General features: G+C 42.0%; 1 protein-coding gene across 4 annotated transcripts in view; it reads right to left on the bottom strand.

Moving 5' to 3' along the window:
* Nucleotides 1-3,362: 3,362 nt before the first annotated feature.
* LOC119025155 (cGMP-inhibited 3',5'-cyclic phosphodiesterase A-like) overlaps nucleotides 3,363-27,333 on the bottom strand; it is a 74,794-nt gene continuing 50,823 nt past the window's right edge. For 2 of the 4 annotated variants that reach the window (XM_037108551.1, XM_037108553.1), the window contains 12 exons: nucleotides 26,021-26,281; nucleotides 22,772-22,929; nucleotides 14,522-14,595; nucleotides 13,233-13,384; nucleotides 12,989-13,126; nucleotides 12,286-12,397; nucleotides 11,936-12,049; nucleotides 11,141-11,340; nucleotides 10,275-10,478; nucleotides 8,787-8,948; nucleotides 4,915-5,176; nucleotides 3,363-4,138 (listed from right to left, as the gene is read on the bottom strand). In XM_037108551.1, coding sequence (XP_036964446.1) covers nucleotides 3,825-4,138; nucleotides 4,915-5,176; nucleotides 8,787-8,948; nucleotides 10,275-10,478; nucleotides 11,141-11,340; nucleotides 11,936-12,049; nucleotides 12,286-12,397; nucleotides 12,989-13,126; nucleotides 13,233-13,384; nucleotides 14,522-14,595; nucleotides 22,772-22,929; nucleotides 26,021-26,281 — 2,151 coding nt within the window. In that variant the 3' untranslated portion in view covers nucleotides 3,363-3,824. The remainder of the gene's footprint in view (nucleotides 4,139-4,914; nucleotides 5,177-8,786; nucleotides 8,949-10,274; nucleotides 10,479-11,140; nucleotides 11,341-11,935; nucleotides 12,050-12,285; nucleotides 12,398-12,988; nucleotides 13,127-13,232; nucleotides 13,385-14,521; nucleotides 14,596-22,771; nucleotides 22,930-26,020; nucleotides 26,282-27,333) is intronic. The other 2 variants (XM_037108552.1, XM_037108554.1) reach the window with 1 other exon arrangement.

Raw genomic sequence — 27,333 nt, 5'->3', positions numbered from 1 at the left:
TTCGTTTGGACATACAAAGGGATTTCTTTTGACTATGCAGTAGTACTCCCAGAGACCTGTGAAACCTTTTAATGTGTACCATTGGTGGAGTTACCCTTTAAGCTGGAAGCTTGAAATAGAAACAAGACTAATAGAAAATCATGTTGTTTTTTCCCCTAATTCTGCACCACTTTAGTTGCGATCTCTGTGTTGCAAATGTTTCCATTGTGACTATATGATAATGACTGCTCATTAGGGATGAATCGCAGGCGATATACAGAAACAGTGGGCATGCTGTAAACAACATACAATGAGTGAGGCAAACACGGTCATTAGTGGCCCAAAAAAAAACAAACAAAAGTTGTACTGATTCAGTGGCTTCTAACAATTTTCATCTGATATAGGGGTTTGGGGGGGGAAATATTCTTGGTCTAATGCCTTTCTGATCAGACGGTCGACCAATTATCTTGAACTCTTGTGGCCTGAGCTGCGGTAGATCCCATTCCCCCCTCCGCACGTTAGCGGAGTCAGGACAGCAGTAAACAGGCCATTATGGATGTAGTACACAGTTCAGCACAGCCAGGAACATTGTGTGTTAATAGAGTGCGTTTCTGCTGTATCTGCCAAGATACAAAGACATGATGTTCTCCCTGCCGCTGTCTTATGATGCAGTTGCTTCATCATATCCTAACTACAGGGAGATGTGTGTGCTGTTCAGTTTAAAGAAATGGGATTATGGGAGGGAGTAGAAGTGGTAAATCATGAGATGAGATACCAGTGCAAAGGAGATTCAGATGTGCATGTAGGTCATGAGAACTGGGCAAGATTAGCAGTGGATAATTCATTTCATATTGCCTCAGTGCACTCGCTTGTGACCCGCCAAATCAGTGCAGAGCACTTAACTTATTCGAACCAAGATCTACTTATGGTCTCTCAAACACTTTACTCTTTAAATGTGAATTATTAAAGCAAAGGCAGATATTCAGGAGAGACATTTTGCATCCCACTCAAACGACTGTGCATTTGGCTGTGTGTTTAGTTTACCTCATGGCTTTTTTTCTCATTTGAAAGTCGGACCTGTCATGTGATGGTCTTACAGTACGCTGACCTTTACAATATTATCACATTCTGTGCAGTAATGTTATTCTGTTAAATTCCATTTACAAGTCATGCTATTAAGGACAAAAGCTACATTTTGCAAGCAGCGCTTTTTATGTTCGTTAGAAGCTCTTGGAGAGCAGTTCTTTTATGGTATGTGCGTCACTGATTTCAACAATTTAATGTCTGGCGCTGGAACTATCATACTCAGGACCACTATGTTCCATTGTATGTGTTTCCCTGCCCTATATGTGATGAGTTTGATGTGGATAGCCTGTGCTTTTTGCTTTGGAATAAGCAACTTTGGAATTAAGTACAGCTGTAGGATGCATGGCGATGAGTCAATGTATTTATTTGTGGATATTTAAGATAAATAACTGATATGGTGTTCACTGTTGTACCACAGAGCAGAATCCTTCCTCAGGCCGCGAGGCAGCTCAGTTCATCCTTAGCCATCAGCCATAAAACATTCTTTAATTTCATGACTTATACAACGTCAATCCTGACTCTGACCTAATAGTAGGAATTTAGTATAATAATAACAAATAAAAACAGCCAATCTTTTCGCTGCTGGTGTTTGCAGATGTAGGTCAGTATTAAACACAACCATGTGTGTCTAAATATCACATACTTCTGCCATCACTGTCATCATGGCCATTATCTAAAAGGTAACTTCTACAAGAAAGAACAATATTTTCTACTGCCAGCAAACAGCTACAGAAGTAAAGTAGTCTTGCAGCTCGTTGTGAGAATATCTCTAGCAGAGGACAGGTGACCTGAAATACTGATGCTGAAAACTTGCCACCACAGCTTTCACTTTAATCAACCTTGACTAGATTTTAAATGATTGTTTTTAAATATGAAACAAAAAAATTACCAACTCACATTGCCTGAATAATTTCTCTGTTATCACAGTGATTATTTGCTTTATAAGGTTTGATTTCTAGACAAACTGACTGTGAATCTCCCCAAGGTACCAGGAGAAGTATTCAGACTGATGTATGTTGTGGTGGTCGATGCAGAGAAGTTGGGTGTGTGTGACATAGACTTCAGTCTCCAAGTCTATTATGAACCTATTCTAAACAAGCTGGTGTTCCCTGTATATTTAAATGTACAGTCCTCATAGGTGAAACAAGTGTTTACTTTGAACTTCAACAGTTAAAGATTTCCTGAGGGTTTAATGTCAGCATACAGTAATTAGCAGGCTTTTACACTATAAGGACCTGTTTGAGTGTTATACAATGCACTGATTCCAAAAATGGTGTCAGATGTAAGTCTACATTTTCAAAGAATTATACATTTTATTTAGATGGCAGGGCTCATGGGTACAACTATTTTGGGTGTACACTCGCCAAAAAATCTGTCGAAGTGCAACTCAACATGTTTACATACCACACTGGTGAGCTTAAAATTTAGCGTTTACTTTTTTTTTGCTGTGTGTCATCTAAACGGAGAAAAACATGTTTTTGCACCTTCATTCTCGTTAGCAATCATAAGCATAATGTGTTATGAAAGTAAATTAAAATGTATTACTGGACAGACCTAAAAGACGTGCTGGTGCGCCCAAAGGAAGAAGTGAGGCACACTAGCTCAACGTCTGGAGCCCTGTCTGGGCAGTTTTTTTTAAACAGATTATGCTTCCTGTTTCTTTATAATGTTCACGAATGCCTACTTATCTGTTTTTATTCCCCCTCATCATACCTCTCTCCCTGTAGTGCATGTTCTCTTCCCTTTTTGGTCTTATATTCAGCACACACGTATTTCCAACATCCCACTGTTGCGTCGTAAGTGCAGACCTCTGGACACTACAACATTTAGCACAGTGAACCCACAATGACCGCTATAATCATATTGGGACTGGAAACCAGAGATGGCACAAATATTCAGGTTATCTGCTGACTATATCTGTGTCCTCTGCAGAGGAATTTGTCCATTTGAGCAGACTAAAATAAAAACACAGACACACTCACCCACACACATACAGAGAGTAACAGGCCTCGAATCTCTTCCCTTAAAACTTATATGGCTACACCTGATGGTGTAAAGTACCTAATTTGGCAACGAATGTAAAAACATAAAATGTGTAGTTATTTGATTTAGTATGCTAAAGACTACAGGTACTTTTGGCAGAAGTTGAAAGGAGGAAAAGATACGCCAATGTTCCTCATTTGATTGACTCCCTTTATAATCCATATATATATATATATATATATATATATATCTATATATATATATATATATATATATATATATATATATATATATATAAAAACAATATTATGGCCCGTGTGAGACCTCAAAAACTCGTGCTAAAATTGAAACACAAGTACAAGTTACTGTGATGTCTATATATAATTGCATTCAGAAAATAATTATGTATAAATTGGCAGCAAATTTCTGCAGTCCCGTGTTACCGCATTGGGTTGAGGTCTGTGCAACCAGTCTTCCTCTTCTCTTGACAGTAGCAAAAGAGTCTGTATCCCAAAGTACACAAATGATCCTGTATTGCAATATGGAAAGCTCCGTTAAATGTTTGGTGAAACCAGATATTCAAATAAAATGTGTAAAGCACAAATTTTCCCACCCTGTTTCTGTTTTCTTTTCTGTATAGGCACACATTTCCCAAACATCTACAGTGTTGTGTCTAAGTGATGTGCTGGCAAAAAACAGGAGTCAGCTGATAAGAGGAAAAAAAATCATCTTCATGTCCTTGCCCTGACTGACTCCATATATCCCATGGGCTGTTTTCACTGTGGGTCCCCTTCCGTTAGTTCCTCCGGAGGTTTAGAGTCTTCCTGCGGAGACACGGGCCACTCGGGTTCCTCCACTCCCTCCTCCGGATCCTCTCCTTCTACTAGCTCCTCTCTGCTGCCCGGTTCCTCTTCCTCCTCGTGAATAGCCAGGATTGGCTCAGCTACATTGTTTAAATGGACAGACTCGGCTCCTTGGCCCTGTTTCTGTGCCTCTTCTGTGATCACCTTCTTCCACATCTCGTGGTTCTCCATCAGGTGCTGGGTGATCTGGCAAAAGGCTTTCCTCCTCCTCTTGGGAGCTGCTTTCTCTGCAGGGAAAAGAGAAATAACTTAATTGTAAGTATTTCATTGAAAATAAAGGATGAAGAATGGGAGGAAAATCACTTAAGTACACTATGGAATAAAAGTTGATCTTTTTAGTACCCCATTTTTTCATGTATTGTTGTCTCAACCTTTTTTCAAACAGATTACCATTACTAGATTGAGACATTTTGAATTGTTATAGAGACACACAGTATGTGATTTCTGCTGCTAGGGATCTCTAAATCAAAACAAAAACCCCCAAGATAGTTTAATGATGTTGGAAAGTAGCATGGGATCATGGGAGCAACCATCAATGCAAATGAAAATCTATCTGACATGACTCAGAAAGACATCAGGTACACCGACGAGATTATTTTAAATAAAGTTTTATTCATGTTAGCTTTAGTCATATTTGCCTCACTCTCTGATTTATCATCTGGAAAATTTCTCTTGAACATTGTTGGAAAAATGTCCGATAATTCAAGTACACAAATAACAGCATATATAAAAAAAGATTTTTTTTACATTTAATGGGGAATCATGTATCATATCTTCGGCGGGATGGATATGTTGTATAAATTATAGATTAACTCACTAAATGTACAAGCTGGTGTGGAGGCTCACTGGAAACAGCACTTCCCTTTAGGCTTTTCAATGAGCTGTCATTAGCATTCACAGTATGTTCTGATAGGTGGCTTTAAACTGCTTGATAATATGTTACACAACTCCTGCAAAACTGAATTATTATTATCACAGCATCGTTTTAGACCACGGTGCTTACGTGATGCTTCTGAGCTGGTGGACGTGTCTTCCTCTGCAGTGTCCTCCTCATCCTCCTCTTCCTCGTTCTCCGTGATCTCCGGCTCGTCTGCCTCTGGGTTGGGCTCCACCCATCGTCCAGGTATGAGACCGGCTGAGTCGTAGGAGTTGCACAGCGGTCCCACGATGTGTGTAATGAACGATTCCTGGAGTTTGGCCAACTGTGGCGCCGCTCGGTCCATGAAGGGGCTGATGGGAAGGCCCAGGCTGGACTCCTCGTCACCCTGCATAAAGTATGAGCCACATTAGTGCAAAATCATCAACGGCTGAATGAATACAAAGACGTGGCTTGACTCACAGTCACAGCTAGCCACACACACTGTTGCAAAAGAACATTCAGGCCAGAGTGAATAAGAGTCAAAGCCTCTGTTAAGCCTTACATTTTTTGTTTCACAACAATAAATGGTTTCGAGTCATAACGATGTGACGTTTGGCGCCTTCTGCATCAGAAAGGAGAAGCCGAAGTAAACTATTTGCGGGACTGTGCACACTCAAAACATATCCTGGGAAAGGAGGAACAAAAGAAGGAGACTTAAAACTGGACACAGACCAGCAGTCTCAAAGTCATATCTGTTTTGACTCCAGCCTGCTAATCAATGACTTCTTTACAGCTGGGATGAGAAAACCACTAGGATAAGCCCCCGTACTATAAATAAATGTAACTGAGAAGACGTACTTCCCGCCTGATCACATGATAGCCTCACTGAAATTGAATAGCACCAACACAACATGGTGATGTCTCGATTGGTGTAAAAAATATACACATAATCCTGCTCAGCAGCATGTGAGTTTGCACAGCATTCTTTTAAACATATGGCTCTGATTTTAGAGCAGCTACCAAACCTGTGCTGGGAGACATTTGACAGGTTTGTAATGACTCTCATCACCTGACACAAACGGCCTGTTCTGAGCTTGGTATCTTTTCCAGTTGACAGATCTGCCCTATTTGAACTAAAGTATTATTGCCGCTCGTGTATTTATGTATTATTTGAAACTTAGTCCTCTCTATACACCTATCAGCCGTAACAAGAAAGGCCTAACACTATCCAGAGGATGTGCTGGAACCAGTCAGATCCATGGAAGTCCCAACTTGCAACCAACAGGACTCGAAGGATCCAAACAGCACAATACCACCCCCCCGCCAAACCAGAGGTCCTGAATCAGGTCAGAGCATCTGATCCACAATGGGACCTCTGTTGCTGCTCCATGGGGGGTTTAGCATTGCCATCGGGGAGTGCAGTATCCAAAGTTTGCCAGCAGAACAATGCAGTGTAATTAGTGGATGATCATTATTTATTTGCCATTGTCATGCTGTGGCTAATCTGTGGATGTTAAATTGAATACCTGCCTGTCGAACAACATTGCTGCATGTTCAGCTGACCTGCTGTGCACTGATTAAGGCAGATAAGCTAGATATTAACTGGAATTAATCATATAAAGAACATAATCCCTTTCCAGGAACCTTCCTAGAAGTGAACATTACATTCCAGTTCTTTTCCAGGAAATCATGATAAAGAAAAGACTTAACAGTAATATAGTTTCTGTGTCAAGATGACATAAAAACATCCAGTATTGTGTAAATATATATGTCAAAACAATATTACACAAAGTCCTAAAGGGTATGAGGTGATAGTGAGAAGGCTGAGGGGCAGCAGCATGTCTGTGACGTCCATATGGATGTGAATGAACAGCAGCTGGAGTATAGCGAGGTTTCCTAGTTGCCTTGGTGACTGACCCTGAGTGGCATCCTGTGCACTGTACAGTAGAATGCCTTTGTTCCCGCTTGCTGCTAATGTACAACGCAGAGACTCATCATAAGGTGGGATCTCAGAGGGAATCTGCAGCTCGATGGAATCTCTTGACAAGCGAGTTCAGAGGCGTGAAAATGTAAGTATTCCCGGATGAATGCTGTTTGATCACATCTGTGATGATAAATGATAAACGCAAGCTTATATTTGGGAGTAACACCTACGCTACTTTTTTAAGTGTGAGCGCCTGTAAGCCCAGAGATTAAACATGCTACAGATTCGAGTCACCCAGATCCTGGTTCACACGTCATAATCAATTTGATAAAGCCTCATGGCAAATTGAACAAATCTTATCCTCAAGGCTCCTTCAACATGATTTCTTGTGATTCATGACAGTGTATGAACACGTTCTGTATAGCAGATGAGTTGTATTGCTTTGCTGCCTTTTACAAGGTCATTGGTCTCTCGAGGCTGCCTGTGTAATCACAGGCTACTGCTCCACCTGAATGACAGTTGCCTGGGCACCCTGCTTGCGTCACCACATCCTGCAACACTAAAACTATTGTCACTGAAGAGCATTTCTTCTCCCTCTGTATGTCCACTTGTAGATGCCAGAGTGGCTTGTAACAAGATGGTTGTGTCACCGAGCTGAAGCGGGAGGGTGCATGAGGGTCTGAGCTCGAAACATAGGCAATTAGCAGAGATTAGCAGCCACCCAGTGCCAAGGGGACATACTGTAACAAAGGTCACTGAGGGTGGCTTTAGGCTGAAGGCTTGACTACAGTATATTTGTTAAAGGGACCAATGGGTGTACAGTGCTGCTTTAACATGCATACTTGTATCTGCTGCAATCCAATACAACCTTTCTGACATAACTTCTACTTTTATGATGCCTGTGATGTCTTGTTTTAGGTCTAACTACAGCATAAACGTCATGTTTAATGATGATGGTGGCGTTGTACAGGATGGCACCATTTTCTGATTGTTCTAATATATTGCCCCCGTCACGTATGTAAATACTTCCGACAAAAGACTACAAACACCTGTGAACATCATGTCGTCGAGTACCACTTTTAACTATGACCTAAGTAATGAACAGCTAATCAAATGTATACATACAGTGACGCTGTCAACAACAACGGGGCACCATAAACCTCGCAAAGGCAGAATTTACGGAAGTTGTTGCAGCTGCTGCGTGGCAGGCATGTGAATAAGAGCCCATTTGTGCAGCAAAACCTCCATTGTATCTACCGCTCCCTTGGCTTACATGTGAATATAATGTATAGTCAGAATTTAAAAGCAGAATGCATAATTAAACAGATAAATATGACAGCGCCTGGCACAATAACAGCTCAGCAAAGAGGAGCACGGCCATTACTATCTAAACACACATCGGAGAAGCTGAATGAAAAATGCATTAGAGGGACCGAATTCAGTCGAGCCAGAAGACTGGAGCCTATGTGGAGGAAAGAAAATGTAGAGGAGGAGGGGGACTGCATTTCAGTTTCTGTAGTGGTTTCTATGAGTTCTGGGGGGAAAAAAATAATAGAGGGAGTCTTCCTGAAACACACAGCATGCTACCAGGAGTCACTCAGCACTGCTCCTCAGCTTGATTTTTAGAGAAAACATTGTAAGAAATTCAAGCAGTTGAAATATGTTTTGTGTTTGTGTGTGTGTGTGTGTGTGTGTGTGTGTGTGTGTGTGTGTGTGTGTGTGTGTGTGTGTGTGTGCATCTAGTTAGACTTTTACATCTGAAGAGTGATAAGATTTTGCATAGCAAGGATGTTCTCACTTCCTGCTGGATCTGATTAAAGTGAAGGCTCAGAGGCTGTTTTTTCTTTGGTTGCATTCTCAATCAGGTTTTGTATGTGTATCATTGTGAGTTTATGTTAGAATAGGAATGTTGCAAGGAACACACAAATGTGTGATTTAGTACTGCAGAACTACTGTATTAGATTGTAGTGTATCGTACTGGGTGGGTGGTTGCGATGTTGTGTCCCCCCACGTGCAAACGTGACACTGCACTGACAAGTATTTCAGCGAAAACAAACGACGTCTGATCTCCCGTCAGCGGCGGTTCACACACCTGCTCATAGAACTCATTGACGATGCCCTCTGTCCACTGCAGATGCAGGTCCTTACACTTCAGAGGCCCGTTGATGTCAGCCAGTTTAATGCACATCTGGCACACCAGCAACCTGTCGTTCTCATTAGACCAGTCGATACCTGTAGACGGATCATCACCCACCTATGAGAGAACAACAGAACCAGCATGTTGTCATTTAACATATTGAAATGTGTTGGCAGACAGGGCTTGTAATATGGAGATGTTATTTAAATGTTGTGCTGTTCAAAGATTGCTCAAAGATTGTGCATTCATATCAATGTCAAGAGTGTTTATTAATCAGGGAGAGGATGTACAGCAACCCTGGAACACACTGTGAATGACAAAATACCTTTTAATTGCAGCGTCAGCTTGTATCATGAGGTGCACAAGCCGACTTTTCCTGTGATGATTTGCTATATTTCAAAACGTCGAGGTCACTTCTGAATCAAACCTTTTAGATGTTTGATTATCGTCTTATGTACACAGCAGCACAATCTCAACACTGTTTGAATTTTGGATTCAGTATTGTGAGTTATGCTTAATGAGATTCAGATCTGACAGACTCCCAGCGACTTATCATTCTAACCTAATAACACAGGAAGCAGGGGAGATCAAGTGCTGAACTTGATGGGTACTTCACAGAAAGCTAATTTGCTTCCAGGAAGAGCAGAGCACGGGGTGCATGGCAGTGGAAGACCCTGCCGGCGAGCCTAACGCTGGCTGACAGGCCGTGCCCATCGACTACCACCACTGTACTAATACTCACAAAGGAAAAAACTGAGACCCTCAAATCTGAAGCCAACATTGTGTCTGTGCTTAAATGAGTTCTTGAAAAGCAGCAGGGTGCTTTGTGTTACACACTGCAAGTGCCGCGGTGTTCTGCACAAACAGACCTGTTACCCAAAAACCACTTGACATTTCCCTTTTTTCAACATTATACAAGCTGAGGTGTGAACGTATGACTCATAAAACTGAATAATAATGGTAAGATTTTAAGTTCACCAGGCGATTCATTATTCAGCCTTCCAAAGACACCAAAGACAGCTATCAAAATATCAACTTTTCACTTTTAATCTGTGGACAGGTCATAATGCAGCATTGGCACTGGCCCACAATCCCAAAAATACACAAAATTGCCAAGCTTAAAGGTAGGTAAGCATTCAGAGTAGTTGTAGCTCCACAATGTTGTCAAACTAACATTTTCAAAGATTTAAAACACCATATTTTCAGATCTAACAGTCTTTTCTTCTCAATACTTAAAGTTCTGGTATGCAGGATTTGATATAGTTGTCAACTGGGCTACTTTAGAAACATGGCAGAGCAACATGGTGCTCCTTCTGAAGTTATGAAAAGGCTCATTCTAAGGATTCTTGATTTCAGGTGATCATACACTTATCTCCCAATTATGCCCATAGATCTCTCTAAATCCTACCCACTGTATCTGCGTGAGTAAAGTTTTAGGTATACCTTGGCATTGAACTCGGCCAGGAAGTCAAAGTGCTTCTTCAGATCAGTGGCCAGTATGGCCTCAATAACCAGGAAACGGAAGCGCTTGAACTCCACATGGTCCAGGTTGGCGAGGAAGTTGTAATCTGGATGCGACATGAAGAGGTTCCAGGCTGAGGCAGCGTGGTGGTTTTCCAGAACGGATCGGTCGTTGTAGAGCACTGCCTGCAAATGCACAGACGCTTTACATTTACATAATCAGGTACAAAAGATGTCGGTAGTATATGAATGGGACTTTTTCCTGGCAGCCTCAGTGTAAATGACATCTTTGTGTGTGAGACAAACCACAACATGTCTTACTTAGCCAATGTAGTTTTCAAATAGACAACCAAATAATGTGAGCATTCAAATATTAATTTTTCTCTTCGAATCTGAGGTACATGCCAGCTGAGGTAGATTCTCGTTTGGATGTGTCCCATCAGCAGACAATTAAATGTCGGATGTTGACGAGGACGTTAAGACAAAACTAAAGAGAAGCTTCTAAAGTATTGACAAGGAACCTGAGGTCGCTGTACTACACTGCGACTCTTTGATAGACAAGTGAGTTGTATCAGTATCATTAAAGCCTGTTAGACTAAATTTAGGAGATATTTCTAGGCAGGAAATAAAGAATACACTGAGACAGATCTTTAAGACTTTACACACAATGAGGTGTTGTCATAACTGGTGATCTAATTCCAATATAATCTCCACTCAAACGATTGTATGTTGAATACCAAGACAAACAGGAACACTGATGTGTGACAGTAAACCAACCAAATGAACTCCTACTTACTTTGATCCTAATCAGATACTGTTCTCTACTTTAGGCTGAGAAGCACGAGTACCTGTGGGGCGCTGGTGGCCACGAGGAAAGCGTTGGTCCGCCCGGGATGGTCGTAGTCGTGCATCGCGGCAGCCACATAGAGGGCCATGAGCTCCAGAGCAGGTATGAGGCCTGACAAGCAGCCGTATCCATCTTCTGACACAGTGTAGGTCTTTGAAACCAGGAAGCCCATATGACTGTGTGTTATTCCACTGTCGGAGTCTAGCCGCAGGGGGACAGACAAAGTGAGGAGGGTGAAGAGCAGGGTGGCAGAATTTAGACAAACACACATACTGTACTACTTTCATGTGTGTACACATGCACTCTGGAGCACACACGGAAAAATACACACTCAAATCCACTTATATGTGGATCAAAGGGATAGCCCTAGTAAGGCATACAAATGAGGTTATGGAAATTGGGTGAGAGGGAACTCTAATCTGCCTGCGATTTCATGCCGTTCCAGACTTCAAATAGTGTTTGGTACGTAAACTCAAGTGCCAAAAGCCCCGAGAGAGATAAGACAAACTGTGAGTAGGATAAGAACAGAAACTCCTGCAGGTTTGATGCTCTGACATTAATGAGGCGGCTCACAGTGACGCTGGAGGCAGGTGAAAAAAATCTAAATAATCATAAAAAAAAGTGTGGACGCGCATATAGACGGTCTTTATGGTGGTAAATGGATTAACACAAGTTGAAAAACTGAACAAAAAGCTATTGAAAGGTCATGTGTTCTTCTGTGGCAACTTCACTAAACACACCGGCGACAACACAACAGGTGGTGCGAATGTCTGCATGCGTGCACTAAAGGACACACCTGAGTCACTGGCTGAGCCGTGGTCAGTGATGAGGCTGGGCAGGCCGGGCACAGCCTGCGTGGTGAGGTACCAGACTGCATGTAGCACATCTGTGGCGTGGACCCTGTTGTGATCTGGGTCGAGACAGACAAGTGTGTGTAAATCTCCTCCACCAGGGAGCACTGTTGGGCAGCTTATGTTCCTCATAACAACATAAAGGCTGCATACAGTCATATATGACGAACACCGGACAGACGGTATAACATTTCCCTCTAGTGGCTGGTTTAACTGTTACAGCTGCAAAAACGGTTAAAATGCAAAGAAAAAAAGAAAAAAGAAACACAAGAAGGAGAGAAATACTGGAGCTTACATGGTATATCTCTGTAACCATTCTCAAGGGCGTGGAAGTAGTTCATGAATTCTTTGACGGGGATCTTGAAGGTCTCGAACAGGCCGGTGTCTTCAAAGAGCCTGTAGGAGACCTGAAAGACAAAAATCAGAATGTCAAGAGTCTTATTTCTTTTGCAAAGTTGTACAGTTTTTGGTATTAGACATATTTTTTTTTCGCTTTTTTAAAAAAAAAAAAAAAAGTTTTTGTCACTCGTTTTGGAAATGCACATTTTCCATTTTCTTTGTTGTTGTTTCTCTCACTTGTTTTGCTGATGTAAACAGTTGTTTCCTGTGCCGAAAGAGCATTTTAAAATTGAGATGGAAATAGAGTCATGTAGTATTTTATCAACATATTACATGTAAGAGGGGTTTCATAATTCAATCTATAAATGCTCAGACTGTGGTGTTGTAGAATATAAAGACAAGGAAGTTCATCAATTGTTTATTACTGTTTATTATAATTGTGTAGTTTGGGTTTTTGTGGCACTGTATTAAATGCAGTCGTGCCAATAAACAATTATACAATTATATGTGGGTCTGCTGATTTATGAATACATAGACAGCTGTTATCTCAGTATTACTTTCAAGCATTTTGTTCAGCTCTGATGTGTCATTATGCAAATAATCCCTAGTTTTACTGATGACGCACTAGTCGACCTCTGACCTCTCCCAGACGTGCCCACCTGACTGAGGATCCGTCCACATTTCCCATTGGTCATCTCCATCATACGGAAGATGGGGAAGTTCCAATTGTTGAGCTGACTCATCAAAGGCTCCAAGTCCTCCATTATTAATGGCTCTGGAGCCAAAATTGGTTTGTCCTGTAACACATGATGAAATGTGGCCAACAGTTATGGAATACGTTATAATACATCAACGTCGCATTCATTGATAGAGTCACACTGGAGCCGTTCTGCCTCGCCTTACCTCAGGAGGTATTAGTGGATGGAGGATGACATTCTGGGCGGGGTTTTTCCCTTCCTCCGTGTCCTCCTCTGTATGTGCTACATCACTGCTGTCACTGTGGTTGGCTTCGTGGGTGCTGTCATAGTCTGATGACACAACCACTTGGTCCTCTGCTATTAAAAGAAAAAAAAACAAAGAGATGTCAAACCGAGGCCTAAAAATCCACCATGAACTCTCCCTTAAGCTGATGCAAATCGGCAAGTTTATTTTAGGGCGGAATTTACTTCCCTGGCACATCCGTAACATTATACAGGTACCATCATTATTATTGTTACTGGTGGTTTCCCTGTTGATCATTCATTGTTTATTTTCTTCCTTTTACTATCTGCCTGTTTTTCTTTGTGATTTTCGTGGCCTTTGATGATTTTTTGATTGTTTGAAAAGAAGGAGCACAGCATTAACAGATTTTGTGATTTTGTTATGATGGAAATCATGCAAGTAAAACTAAAACTATACATTTACATATATGTGTATACTGTATACTTTGGGTCGACCAATTATTTACCTTGTCGATGATCGGATCTGACATTCAGCATTCTTCTAATTTCATCCTCTAAGATACATCAATGTGAAAGCTACATTATGTAGAAATTGCTCCCCACAGTTTCTGAGTCCAACACCACTGTTGTAAATACAAATTCCAGATGTGTAACCAGTAGTTAGACATAATGTACGTGCCAACTACAAACAAAAATCATTAAACGTCATAAAAATGTTCTGTGTTGACAACTCGTACCTTGAAGTAAACATGTATATAATGCTTCCTTCCCTAACTTCTTACTGAAGTTACATAGTGCAGAAACAAGTAATAATCATTCACCCTGATACAAGACACTGTACCATTAAAATTAGTTTGAAAGTGATATTCTTAGGAGAAAAAGCGGCACAATGCTGTGTGAAAAATGCAATGGATTGGCTCTGATGTAGCACACAATCTGCCAAGTAACACGTAACTTAAGTTATCAAATAAATGTAACAGATTTAGAGTACAATAATAGCCTCCAAAATGTAGCAGAGTGAAGAATAAAGTAGCAGAAAATGGATCGATTAAGTAAACCTAGTTGCATTCCATTTGTCCATTCAGTGTCTGCGACTGAAAGTGACTGGGACCAAAATCTGATGATTACCATGGGTTATCATGGGTAAATGATTATTATCTTAAAACAATTTCAGTTTCACATAAAACAATGTCGAGGTTAATCCAAGACAGTGGTAATGATGTAAGACAGAAAGAAAGAGTGAGGACATACCTGACCGTGGTATCCTGTCTCCCTTGTCGATTGAGCCCTCTCCGTGGCTCAGTTTGATGTATGGTCTCCCACAGCTGTAGGAAAGAGGGTTTCAAACAGGTTAGAGATGAAGTGAATAAAAGGGATGTGTTCCATTTAACTCCACAGTAGCATATGACACTCCCTGTTCTAATACTGTCATATTTGCAGCTTTGACTGCTAAATTTATATGTCGGAATCAATCAGTTTCATTAATTTTAATCAATCAGTTCTAGAGACTATTGAAAATACGTTAAACGTCAGAACACAATGTGTCGATTAAATCCACAGCGCAGACATTTACATCCAAATGTGCACCGGAACATCTGCTGATCAACTGCAACAATCTGTTTTGCAGCTTTTGTAGGCTGAGATGAAATCTTAATTACTTTTGTGAGAAAATTTGGTGCTAATCATTATGTTGAGAAATCTGTGTAATCGGTTTTGTTTGGCGGAGCAGATTGTTAAACACTGGGAGTCAGAATGGTATATGCGTGTATGTTTGTAGCTACGCCAAAGGATCGGGAGTAATGCCATTCACTACATCTGTCTTTGATGTCGAAACCAGTCTGCAGAAGTTGTCGAGGAAAAAAAAAAAAAAAAAAGACTTAATGGGATTCCTACTGTGCTGTCCCCACATGAAACAGACGTTGTACAGACGCTCGAAGAAAAAACTCTCATTAATGAACTTAATGGATGCACACATTAACGCAATGCAAAGAGAACAAACAACAAAACAAATTCCAAACAGCCGCTGTTCCACTGTATAGACTCATTAGAGACTGAGCCCGCCCTCTCTGAGCCGTGGGACAAGTCAGTGACGGGAGCAGCTTAATGTGCGCCACAGTCAGATTAAAACGTTCACATTTATTGACTGGTTTATGAATCAAATGAGCGTTATCTCGTTCAGAGGGAGCCTTGAGCCGGGCCTGCTGGCTGGTTAGCTGTGTGACACCGCGGGGGAGCCTCCTGAGCCGCTCTCAACAGCTTTTCCATGTTTCTCCACCGAGGCCTCCGTCAGGCTGTAGGTGGTTCCAATTAAAATACCTCTCCCTAAATGTTGTAAAACCTGCCTTCTCAGGGCAGGAAATGCCTGCCGCTAGAGCATGGTGTCACAGGGAGCACAAAGGCTTGTAGTGTGTCTATCTCCGTCTGATAAATTGTTTCTTGAACACGTTCGAGCTGTACCCGCCCTGCCTAATGGTCCTGAGGCCCCAACAAAGGCAGTTCTGTTGTGTTTGCGTGGCCGGGGCTGGACCACTGTGTGTAATGCCTAGCAGGTGTGGAATATAAAATAGTTTGATAGTTTGGCGGGCGAACAGTTAGTATATTATTGTCAGGGGGGTCTGGGCAGGCAGCAGCGCTTGGCTTAAAAGGTTTACTTTTAATGAAAGCTGAAGAACTGGCAGACACTCTTCCTATTCTGCTAATGCAGCAGAATGGCCTCGGCCACTGACATTGAGCCTTCAGCGCAGAATGTAAATAAGGAGGTTGTCCATTTTCACCTGAGGACTCTGTCAGTCACGGATCGAGTGACGCTGCTTTCATCACAGAAAACCTCTTAAGTGTAGTTACAGCAGTTAGCACTGTAGTTACAGTAATTTAACTGTCCCAGCGAGATAGACCTACTGTAGGAACACAAAAGTACACATTCCAGCCTGTTTTTGTTTCAGCCCTGTCTCCTCAAAATAACATTTATACACTAATCATTTTTCTCTGATACCTTTGGGAAGAATGCAACTGCTGGCTGCAGTGATGTTAGTTCAGCCAAGTAAACATCCGGCATCTCTTGGTAAGGTTAGATTCAGGCAAACACTCTGGTTGAGGTCTTCAAGGGATCATGGTTTTGGTTAAATATTGAAAAAATAAAAGCTCTGTCTCACGCTTCAAGTTGGCTTTTTTTTTCTATTATTCAACCCAAACCAAAACTTGTTGTTCCTCCAAAAATGAAAATTCAGTTGATACCTTTGCAGCTGCATATGGACAGAAAGTCGGGTGAAGTTTTGTAGCCCACAAAACATTTCTGGAGCTAAACCCTAACCCAAACAACTAAAGCAGATGGGGACTTGTTTTAAAGACAAAACCAAAATAAATAAGAAATAAACAGCGCTCCACTCTGTATTCAAAGGCTCTGGAAGCTTCAAGATCATGAATCGACATGAAAAGACATTATTTAGTCCCCATCTTCCTGAGTGGTGAAGCTTCAGAAATGTTTGTCGCACTACGAAACTTCATCCGACATTCCATCAGCATACGATTGAGATGAAAATGACTGCATTTGTATTTCTGCGGGGAACTTATCCTTTGAACGCAACCTTCAAAACAAATGGCAAACAAAATGTGCTGTTGTGAAATCTGTCGTACGAACTTGCTTTATCAATACAGTTTGTTGGAAACGGTTCAGTTCTGTGTGCTTTCCTACAGGACAGGATCATACAAAGGTCAAAACAGGTTTGTAAAAGGTCAACTGGGAGTTTTTCCTCTGTAGTGGAAAAATCACCGCTGTTCTCTCGCACGCTCACACGAACGCACCGCAGCATTCTCCAGAATAAACCTCAGTCCAGTTAATTATCCTGCAATAGGAAATACTGTATAAATTGCAACATTGTCTACTTTCTCTGAGAACAGCCCCGCTGCCTCGCCCCCACCCATGCCGCTTATCTAAATGTTTCGAGCCGTGCAGTAAGCTCCGACTGGCCTCTGCCCGCTCCCCTCTCTGCTGCCGTTTACTCCCAGATTTTATACTCAACCACTTACAGCAGGTTGACAGATTACCTTTGGTTCGGAGCCTAAACGGACAGTGTCCAAGCCACGATAAACACTGCAGCCATTATTTCTGCTTCCAGTAATCTACCTACTCTGGAGCCAGATGACGTGAAGAAGATAACAGCACAGTGGCCGGAGCTAAGGGAAATGGAAGGTATTCAATTGGCCTCTTTTTATACCCCGGCCTGTCCGATAAAAAGCGTTATTGTAGCTTTGAAGTTGGTGTTATTCCTTCTTAACGCTGTACGTCACTGAAAGCTGACATGATGGAAAAACGGCGGGAGGGAAAAAAGAAGCCTAATGTCCTAATTAAGATTGTACAGATTTGATGATGGAGCAGAGAGAAGGCAATTGAAGCCATGTGTTCATTTTCTCCCAGCTTCCCCTCCACGTGCTCGCTCTCTCCCTCCCCTTCCCTCCTCCTCCCGACCATTTCACTTTCTCTGAGCGGACTCATTACCTATCAGTAGTGATTACTGATGCTTTATGTGATTTGTAAATTAATGAATATGTTACTGAAGTCCTGGCCAGCCCTCAAAAGTGATAACACCAATAGATACAGTTAACAGAACATGAATTACAAGAACACTCTACTCCCCAAAACTTGAATGATAAATGTGTTGTCAAGTTGCCATTCGCTACGAGACCACCACAGGTTCAGTCCCCGACAATGTTAACCTGTTCAATTTGATTCATATAACTTTTACAGAATGTCTGGATTGTTGTCAACTGACTCCATCTAAATGCACATATTCAATTGGATGTCCATGAACCAATCACAGTGTTACACGTCATCTCAAGGGGACTGCAGTGGAGCCACACCCCATGTTAAAGCAATCATGGCCGACCGCGAGGCACTGAGGAATAATATATGCTTGTGTTTTTTGTTAAATGGTCTAAAGATGATCTATTTTTATTAGTATTATGGTGTTCTTTGCACTGACATTGAGATTATCCATGACATCTGGATTACATCCAATATTTCACCAAAGTAGTTAAAAAGGTATTTTAATCCTCTTTTTATTACTGTTTACTGGTCAATTAAAAGTTGAAATCCACCATCACAATATTTCATGTGTGTTTGGAACATAATTGGTTTCTGAACCGGTTTCTGAAGTCGTTGTGAGTAGATTAGCAGCATGACGCCGATTCCTTACCAGCTCTCTTTTTCATTTCAGGCATCTGGTTAAGAGCCAGATGCCGAAAACCAAATTTAAATAAAGTGTTACTCAGAGGAGAGCCCTCTCAGCTGCAATAAACTAAACCCAGGGACTCTCTGTTCTCTCCAATTGTGTCTGCACAACCCCTGCCAGAAGAAACAGCTGTGACCGTGTGGCAAAGCGTGCGTGTGTGTGTGTGTGTGTGTGTGTGTGTGTGTGTGTTAATTGTGGGGCTCTGGTGACTGGGGAGAGGCCCAGGTGTTTGTTTATACTCACACCACCATAAGTGGCCATAGCTGGGGCCCGCTGCTGGGCCGGGGCTGAGCGGTAGGACCAGGCGACAGGGCTTTGTGTACAGAAACCGCTCGGTGTGCTTACATTCACAGAACTCGTTCAAGTATCACACTGTCATTGTGCAAACAGACCCAAACAAGCCACTGACAGACGCGGCCCACACACTTCTTCAGAGGGCTCAAGACACAAAACAAAACAACAGACTTTTTTTTTTCACAGTGCTGTTAACTGTGCAGTAAACATTATAAATTACAATCCAAGGTTAGATACACAGGAGCCATTAGTTGTAGACTTCTGCATGAAGTTTTCTGGTTTATTAGGTTGATGTTACAATTTGAATACACTGTAAGGATGATCACATCTTTAAGAAGGACTCTGAAAATTTCTTTTTATTTAAGGCAATGGAAAGAAGGGAGATGGGTGAAAGTACAAAGTATTCTAGCACTATTTGTCTGACGAATACCTATAGTTCTGTTTTTCATACTGCATGTCACAAGGTTTATTATCATGATTTGAGGAAGGCCTCTCAGGAGACAACTGACGTTATCTTTTGGTGTTTTTATCCTGTCATGCTTCAGTCTTAACACCTCCTGTGGGCAATATGTTTGCACTTTTGTTTTTTTGTTACAGACAGTATCATTTCTACCACTAGGGGTCCCTCAGTGAAAACAAAACAAAAGGCACAAGGATCACGAAAGTTGTTATCTTCATTGTTAAACAAATAATACTGCTGTTGACGGAACTCTATCTATGTGATGTGGCAATGTTTAAAATTTGTATCCACGTTAAGTTTAGTCAAAACACTCACTTTCTTCCTCCCTCTCCTTTTCTAAACAAATGAACATGCAAACGAAACACACTGCTGCCTTGAATGAAATGGCAGATTTCTCTGGGTTTGAACATTGTTGAAAACATTTGGAATAATATACGTGCAGCACTCGATAGAATATATAATAATACACTCATCGTTTGTAGACATTTTAATGCAAAAATATTCCATATTACGTCTTTAATCATGGATTTCATTTTTGTTGTGGTATTCTTAGTTCTCACTTGTGAAAACATGGACAATGTTGCTATGAATTGATTGTTTATGACTGAATAAAGACAAACCAAAGTTTGCAAACCTATTGTCTGATGAAACATTATTTTCTTTTCATATTCTATCAGACTTTACCATACTACTAAGTAGGTGTGTGAGTCTTTCTTTAAGTATGAACTCTTATCTTAAACTCTCACTTCTCTGAATTGTCACTGTATGTTAGTATTTCCTATAACTGGAAGAAAGGGGGAAACATATTTCAACTGAAAATGTACAAAAAAGTGAGGGGACACAGAGATGCCCACACACTTTTGCTATAATAATATATTCATGGTATGAGTATTGATCCATCCTGTTGGAAGCAGCAACACACTGACCTGTGAATAGTTCATCTAAAACCACATCGATGTCAGACGATGGCCATAAACTGAGCAAAGACTGTCCCGTGTCTTTTTACTATGTGCAGCAGGAATTGTCTGGCTGGCCTAGTTAACATGTTTCTCCAGGCAGCTTGGCTCAAACTTTGGAAGACAGGAGCCACATGTTTTTACGGGAACTGTTCAGTTTTACAGTACATGCAGAATTAATTTATAGCATCATGAAACAATTCCCCTCACAACAGAAAACAATATAAAACTAAATACTGGCTGGCTTTTTTTTCTTTCTGGTAAAAACGTCTGACTGAACGTTAGACAAACATCAGACCAAGTTAACTGACCATGAGTATACAGTATATACCAGATAAACGTACCACTTTTTGCCCTGTGATTGGTCTTTGTATCTGCTCTACAAAAAAAAAAAAAAAAGAAAGAAATAACATGGCAATTCTTCTGGAAACATCAATTGTAATTGAATTCAAGCTACCAAAATTAGTTTCTAAATTAATCAGAGGTGAGAAATAGGCCGTGAAGTTGCAGAGTCACGCCTCATTTTACATTTAAAATACCAAGTTTTAACATTTGTTTAGTTTCAGGTGGCTTGCATAAGAACTGACTTCGTTTTTTTTTTTATCTAGAAGTTCAACAACAGGTCGAGTTGATTCAAATCTCAAGTTGAAACATAAAACTTGCAGTGAAAACTAAGCTCACAGGATTTATCTGTCTTTAGGTTGTGGCCAAATCTTTAAGTGTTAGAATGGAAGACTACTAAATACTAGCACTTACGGAAGAGGCGTATAATGCTCATTGTCTGGTTCATAATTTGATTTTGGGCTACTAGTAGAATAGGTTTTGATAACATGATAACCCCACCTAGCAGCTAGGCATTAACCTATTGTTATACAGTATTAAAGGTGGGACAACCGAAGAGGGGTTCAAGAAACAGTGTTTTCTGTGGGAGAGATGAGCTACTGTTGGTGTGGACTTTGACTTGTTTTAACTTTCAGGAACTTTTTACATGCATGAAAACCTATAGAACACACTGAAGGAAAGGAAAAGCACAATAAGTCTCAAAAATGCAAAAAGCAAGACCCGTCTGCTGTTGTTCCGTATGACAGCACAGCAACCGAACAACACAAAGCTTGTCATCAGCCGAAAAACCGTTTGAATCCATGCCGTCTGTTTTCAGCGCGCCTTTGAGTCAGACATCAGACGTGTCCATCTGAAGTTCCGCTGCACATCAATAGTTAATCTCAGGCGTCGGTTTGGAGATCGGAAAAATGCTCTTATGAAAACACTTGACAATTAAACAAACTTTGAACAAGAACACACAGCCGTATATGTAAACCTACTCTGTGTTCTAACTGTCCCCCTGGTTTAGCACGCCAAAAGCGTCAGCGAGAACACACGAGCGTCTGGATCTGCCGACAAACGCTGCCTCGTGTGCGTGACACAAACTCGACGGGGGAAGAAACTGAATAAAGCAGATGAAAAATGAAGAGACTCTTTCTTGTCGAGGCGTAGTTAATATTTCAGGGACAGGGCAGCATGTGCCGTCTAGTACTGCTTGTACACCCACACCGCAGGAACACTGTATGCACGAAAGCTCATATTTCAAGCGAGCGCAAACAAGCATGGCCGAAAACATTTCGAGCTGAATCTCCTTCTTCTACCCCTTTGAAATTCATGCAAAAAAAACTTCATTCCCCCTGAGCTGCGCTAAAACAATCCAAACACAACGTCACAGTAATCACCAAGTAATTGTGAGGAATGCAATCTCCGTGCTGATCACAGTAAATTAAGCAGAAATATTTCTCTTAGCAATCATGTTTACTCTAATAAATGAAGACCCTGTGTTTATTCAGGGTTAAGGCATTGATGAGATTTACTAGCAAAACAAAACACAGGCGAAATTGACGCAACTACGTGGGACCGTGCCGTCTTTACATGTCCTATCTGAACACACTGAGGCCGGATTTTCTCACCAGCTTTCCAAAACGAACGCGGCGGATAAATACATGCTGTCACACTTAACCCATGAATGCAACAGCACTCTGAAAGAACCGGCAACCTTCTCTACCCTACTTTCATAATACCCCCACATACGTGCAGATCTACTTCTGTGCAGCCTGAGTCTCATGCCATCTTCAGCTCCAATGCGCTGAGAGTTGATGTGTGTCTTAGTTATTCAGGTTAATGCGTTCGCCTGTGGGGCATATTTCCATTCTGGCTCCCATTGCACACACATCCTTCTCCGAACTGCTGTGCCATTACTGTTCACTCACGCTGATGTCTTTGGTATAACTACAGCCACGCTGCTGAGAATAAACCTCCTCAGAGTGATGTGTCATACTGTGGTAGTCCTCATTAAAGCGTTTGAACCGCGGTTGTGTATACCTTCGGTACAATGTCACACAGCGGGATCCAATTAGTATATTTAAACACAAAACTCTACGACTTTGCCTCGAACACAGCAAATCTTTTTCCTGTATAACTCCTCGGGGATAATAGGGCAAGCAAAAGACAAAGGACAAGTGAGAGTATGAGTGAAAGAACGAGAAGTAAGTATGTTCAGTTGTGCAAGCTGGGGTACCTGCAGGTGAGTGTTTCATGGTACGGTTTGATGCTGGCGCTGCGGTCCCTTCGGACGGGCCCGGGCTCGATGGTGGGCAGGCCTGTGGCGGAGGTGGTGGTGGTCCACGTGGAAGAGATCCTCCTCAGAAGACCAGGGTGGAGACTCCGCCTCAGACGCTGCATACAGAAAAGTTAAAAATATATAAAATATAAAATAACAACATTGTATCACAGCAGGTCGTGAAACTAATCACTGATTTTTTTTTTTTCTTGACTTTGAACACGACTACATTTTATGCCTGCCCTAAATGAAACAGTACATTTATGAACCACACTGTCATCAGGGAGGAGGTCGGGGTGGATGGTGGACGTACAAAAGTCCAAGATTATGACACCCACGTCCAGGGTTTGTATCCACGCAACAAAAGCACTTTGGTTAAGGTTAGGAAAACACATTTTCAGTCGTGAGTGAGTCATGAAAGATTATTGAGTATTGGTTGGACCTTAAAGAAGCAATATGTAAGAATTTCAATCGATAACACTAAAAAATTGCCAACAAATTGTTAAGCACTAACAGTTTTCACATTATGGCGTCTAATGTAGGTACACTATTGTGTTGCAGAGATTGCTGAAGTTAGCAAGCTAACCAGCCAGCCCCAGACAGTCCCAGTCCAAAGCTTCCTTGCTAAAGGTATAAACACCAACATCTCGATGTTACTCTGGGAATATGCGGCTCCACATTTTTCCGAGAATGAATTGGACAGTTGGCTAATTTTTACCCAGTGAACCTTTAAAACCAGTATGTTAAAATACTGACAAAATGTAACCTTTAGGATTCATGTACACTGACACAAATCTTCCATTTGTGCACTCGGGCTTACTGTCACAAAAAAAATCGTCATTTGTGCCCAACATTTGGGCATAGTGGGCTACATATATAGAGTACATGTGCACAGTTAAAGTAGAAGTCTTGCCAAAAAGCAACCTAGGCTTTTTTTGTGAATGTATATGAGTCATACCTTCGTGTAAAAGCATAATTACGACTAAAGAGGCACTTAACACTCCTTAACACTCCTGGAAAAACCTTTTCTTCTTTTATATAAATTAATAAAAACATTGTCCATAACTAACTGAAGATATTAAAAAAACAAGGCTGTAATTGTGTTGGCATTTAATCGTCTTCAAGAACATGTTGTTAATGTGTATTTGCTTTGTTTGCAGTCGAATGGATCTTCTAGTCGAGACAGCTGTTTTTCCAGAATATAACCTGGAACAATTTTCATGACTGGTTGCACTTTAATCTTTGTCTTCACAGAATCCAGAGAGAATCAACATTGCAGTCGTCACTGACTGGAGGATATTGGCAGGCAGCTGTGCCGGCGATGCCCCTCGTGGTTATTCTTAGACACAATGTCGGTGTTGCATTGCACTGATACATTTCATCATCGAGATTCAGCCTCTCCGCTTCCAATTCTCTCCCAGAGTCTCTTTTGTCTCGGTCTCCCAGTCTCTTTCTTTATCTGCCTTTTTCTCTTTGCTCTTTCTCTGGGATTCCCAGTGGTCTGTGCCCTTGTGATGCCTCCATCTGTTCAGTGCCATGCAGCAGCAGCTTGGAACAGCAGCGCGAAAACATGGCAGCCTCTCTCGCTCTCACAGCCTTCTGCAGGGTGACCTAGTAAAAGATCGCCTCAGAATCCTGAATGAGTCCATTCACAGCAAGGCGTCATACACCAAGTGAGAGAGCAGACACACACACACACACACACACACACACACACACACACACACACACACACAAACTCATACACGCCGTGGGTTTAGGTCACCTTAGTGAACACTTTTACTGACCAACATTCACAGTGGAACGCTTCTGATTTAAGTATGTGCTGACTTTAGCTGCAGATTAGCCAGTTTTTGAATGCGAGTGTAAGAAAACACACATGCCTCCGAATGAGCGGCGCGCAATCAGTGCATACTTCAAGCGATGACACATTTATGCACATGAAATTGCCCGAGATCCGCAGATTACTAATGCATGAAAATACGCGTTCAAGTCCCGATTGTGAAATTGGAACAGCAGTGTTATTCTACGATTTTCCAGCACCGTAGTTCCATTCCTTAATGAATGCCCTGCAGACACACTAAAAAGCAAGAAAAAAAAAACACACACATGCCAGAAAAACACTCGTAGTACCAAAAAACAGGCCATCCTCACACAAAGGAGAACGAAAAACGCTGATCCCTGCTGCTGTCAGCGCAGATACAAATCTGTGACTGGACTTGGCCCTTTAACTGTCGAGATAAGATTGTGTTTTGTGTTTTGCGCCGCGCGTGCTTCTGACGCAGCGGCTCTCTCGCGGTGCAGAGAACATGCCCTGTGTTGGACAGAAAATGAGTTTGGGGAAAAGTGCTTGAGAGGCATCAGCATGCACCACGGCGAACATCAAACTCTTAGCCAGGAGGCAGAAAAGCAAGCGCAGGGCTTTCCACTCCTGCATTAACCACCTCCACTCCTCCTGCTATTCTCCTCCCGGGCAGCTACAAGGCGGGCACGGCGTCTCTGGGGAGCAGAGTCCTTAATGAGTGCAGCCTCACTTGCCACTCAACGGGCGCAGTTTGTCTTAGCTACTTTTACAAAGTTCAGGCGATGTGAAAATACACCTGTCAGCCAAGCGACTGGCTCAATGGCGTGGCAGCCATCCACCACGCACTCGATGGATATCTTCCCCAGATGAATAACCGTAGTGATCGCGGTGGGGGTCCAGTTTTGTTGACACACACTCCTCCGTCTTTGTTACCGTCTGAGCAGCGAGTTCACATTCGCCATGCCTCTCCTCTTCTACTCGACTCACATGTGCGCATACACACTGTCTGGCTCTGCACATCTGTCATGTTGACACAGCTGTGGCTATGAAAGAGAGAACAGTGCTCCGAGCAGTAGACGCGCTCAATTTTTCTTCACTCAACTCTGTGAAAATACACTCCTTCATTTGATGCTAAAAGCTCTGAAAGCAGGAAGCACTCATTAGCTGAAACATGGGCTGAAAGATTAACACGTGTGTGGAGCGCAGCGCGGTGTGTAAATCATTTGGCTGCGATAAACTGGACTGCATCTCCATCTAAGGATTATTTCCAGCCATCTCCAAAACAAAATTTTATGCATCTGGCTCGTGACCACTCCTGATTAACAGCTCTGAGACTTGGGTGAAATATCCTCACTGTCAAATGTAAATCACAACAAATGGTCTTTGGTCTTTCATCTGCTCACCTTGTGGATGGACGTCTTCTCTCCTTTCTCGGGTCCCTCCTCTGAGTCGGAGAGGGTGTAGGAATCGCTGGGGTTAAGCAGGGGAGCAGGGCGTGGCCGGTGTAGCGGCTGGAAGGTGAGCTGGGTGGTGAGCAGGTTGCTGACAGCCCGCAGGGAGGTGCAGGTGTTGGGGGGCAGAGACGGGTCGGCCAGCAGGTCTGTGATCAGCCCGTGGGCCTCCCCCATCACCGCTATGTCCACCATGACGGTGGTGCCTGACGACTGTGGGGTGAGAGGGAGACAGAGAAACGAGAAATAAACATCACGGCTGCTGCGGCTAATGGGAGGTGATGCTCATCAATGGCCGGGTATGACAGCACGGCCGCATGCACCTTCCGGGTGGCAGGCGTGAAGAGCAGGTGTGTAAACCACGTCAGCAGCTCCGATGTGAGGATATAATAAGCTGAGCGGTGATATTGGCATCACTTCCTATCAGCTGCACATTAAACCTTGTGTCTGTTATACACTAGTTTATCTTTTACTTCTTATCAAATAATAATAGTAATCAATTTTCTCACTGGTGGAAACTGACAAATGGTATTTACTCAGCTCTGAGGAGGTATTTGCAGTCAACTTAAGGTCAGTGATGGCTCGAATTGCTATGTGTGATGGGAAATGTGATGGGAAAGTTTTGCTCATACAGGCAGACAGCAGGTAAACCCACTGTACGCAGCACCAAAACACAGACTGAACAACGGAGGCAAATTTAGCCGATGGGGGCCAGATGTTCTTCTCAGCAGAGGGTGGAGACCAAAACTGATCTAAAAGGATTTAGGTCCACGCTGTTCTAGTCTGTTTCTGTACTTCATGATATGAAAACAGGCCACTTTTAGATAATGTGTTAGCAGAAACAACTTAATAATCTTATTATGATATTATTATAGAACTTGTTGTTTTGCCCCCAAGGAGCCAAAGAGAGACCAATGCAGGTTTTAATGTTTTAATTTAATGATTTACTTTCTAAATCTAATCTCTCTACTGGACTGCAGCAGTGTATAAAAATGCTTAACCGGTGAGCTTCAACTCCAGGAACAAAATGTCAACTTGTGAAAACGTGATGAAGTCTGTGTTCAGAGGAAGTCTGGGATAAGTACAGGACTCTCACTCAGGACACCAGAGTTTGTATCCCTCTTGGAACAAATTATGATTGAGTTCACTCGTCATTTCTGTTTCTTTTCCATTTTCTTTCACTGTTTGGTTAGTGTTAGGTGGCAAAAATACTTGGTTACGTTCAAGAAAACACGGTCTGGATGTCTGAAAGGATAACTCCGCTC

This window comes from Acanthopagrus latus, chromosome 8, assembly GCF_904848185.1.
Source record: "Acanthopagrus latus isolate v.2019 chromosome 8, fAcaLat1.1, whole genome shotgun sequence".
NCBI classification, from domain to species: domain Eukaryota; kingdom Metazoa; phylum Chordata; class Actinopteri; order Spariformes; family Sparidae; genus Acanthopagrus; species Acanthopagrus latus.
This window is presented reverse-complemented; position numbering and strand designations above follow the sequence as displayed.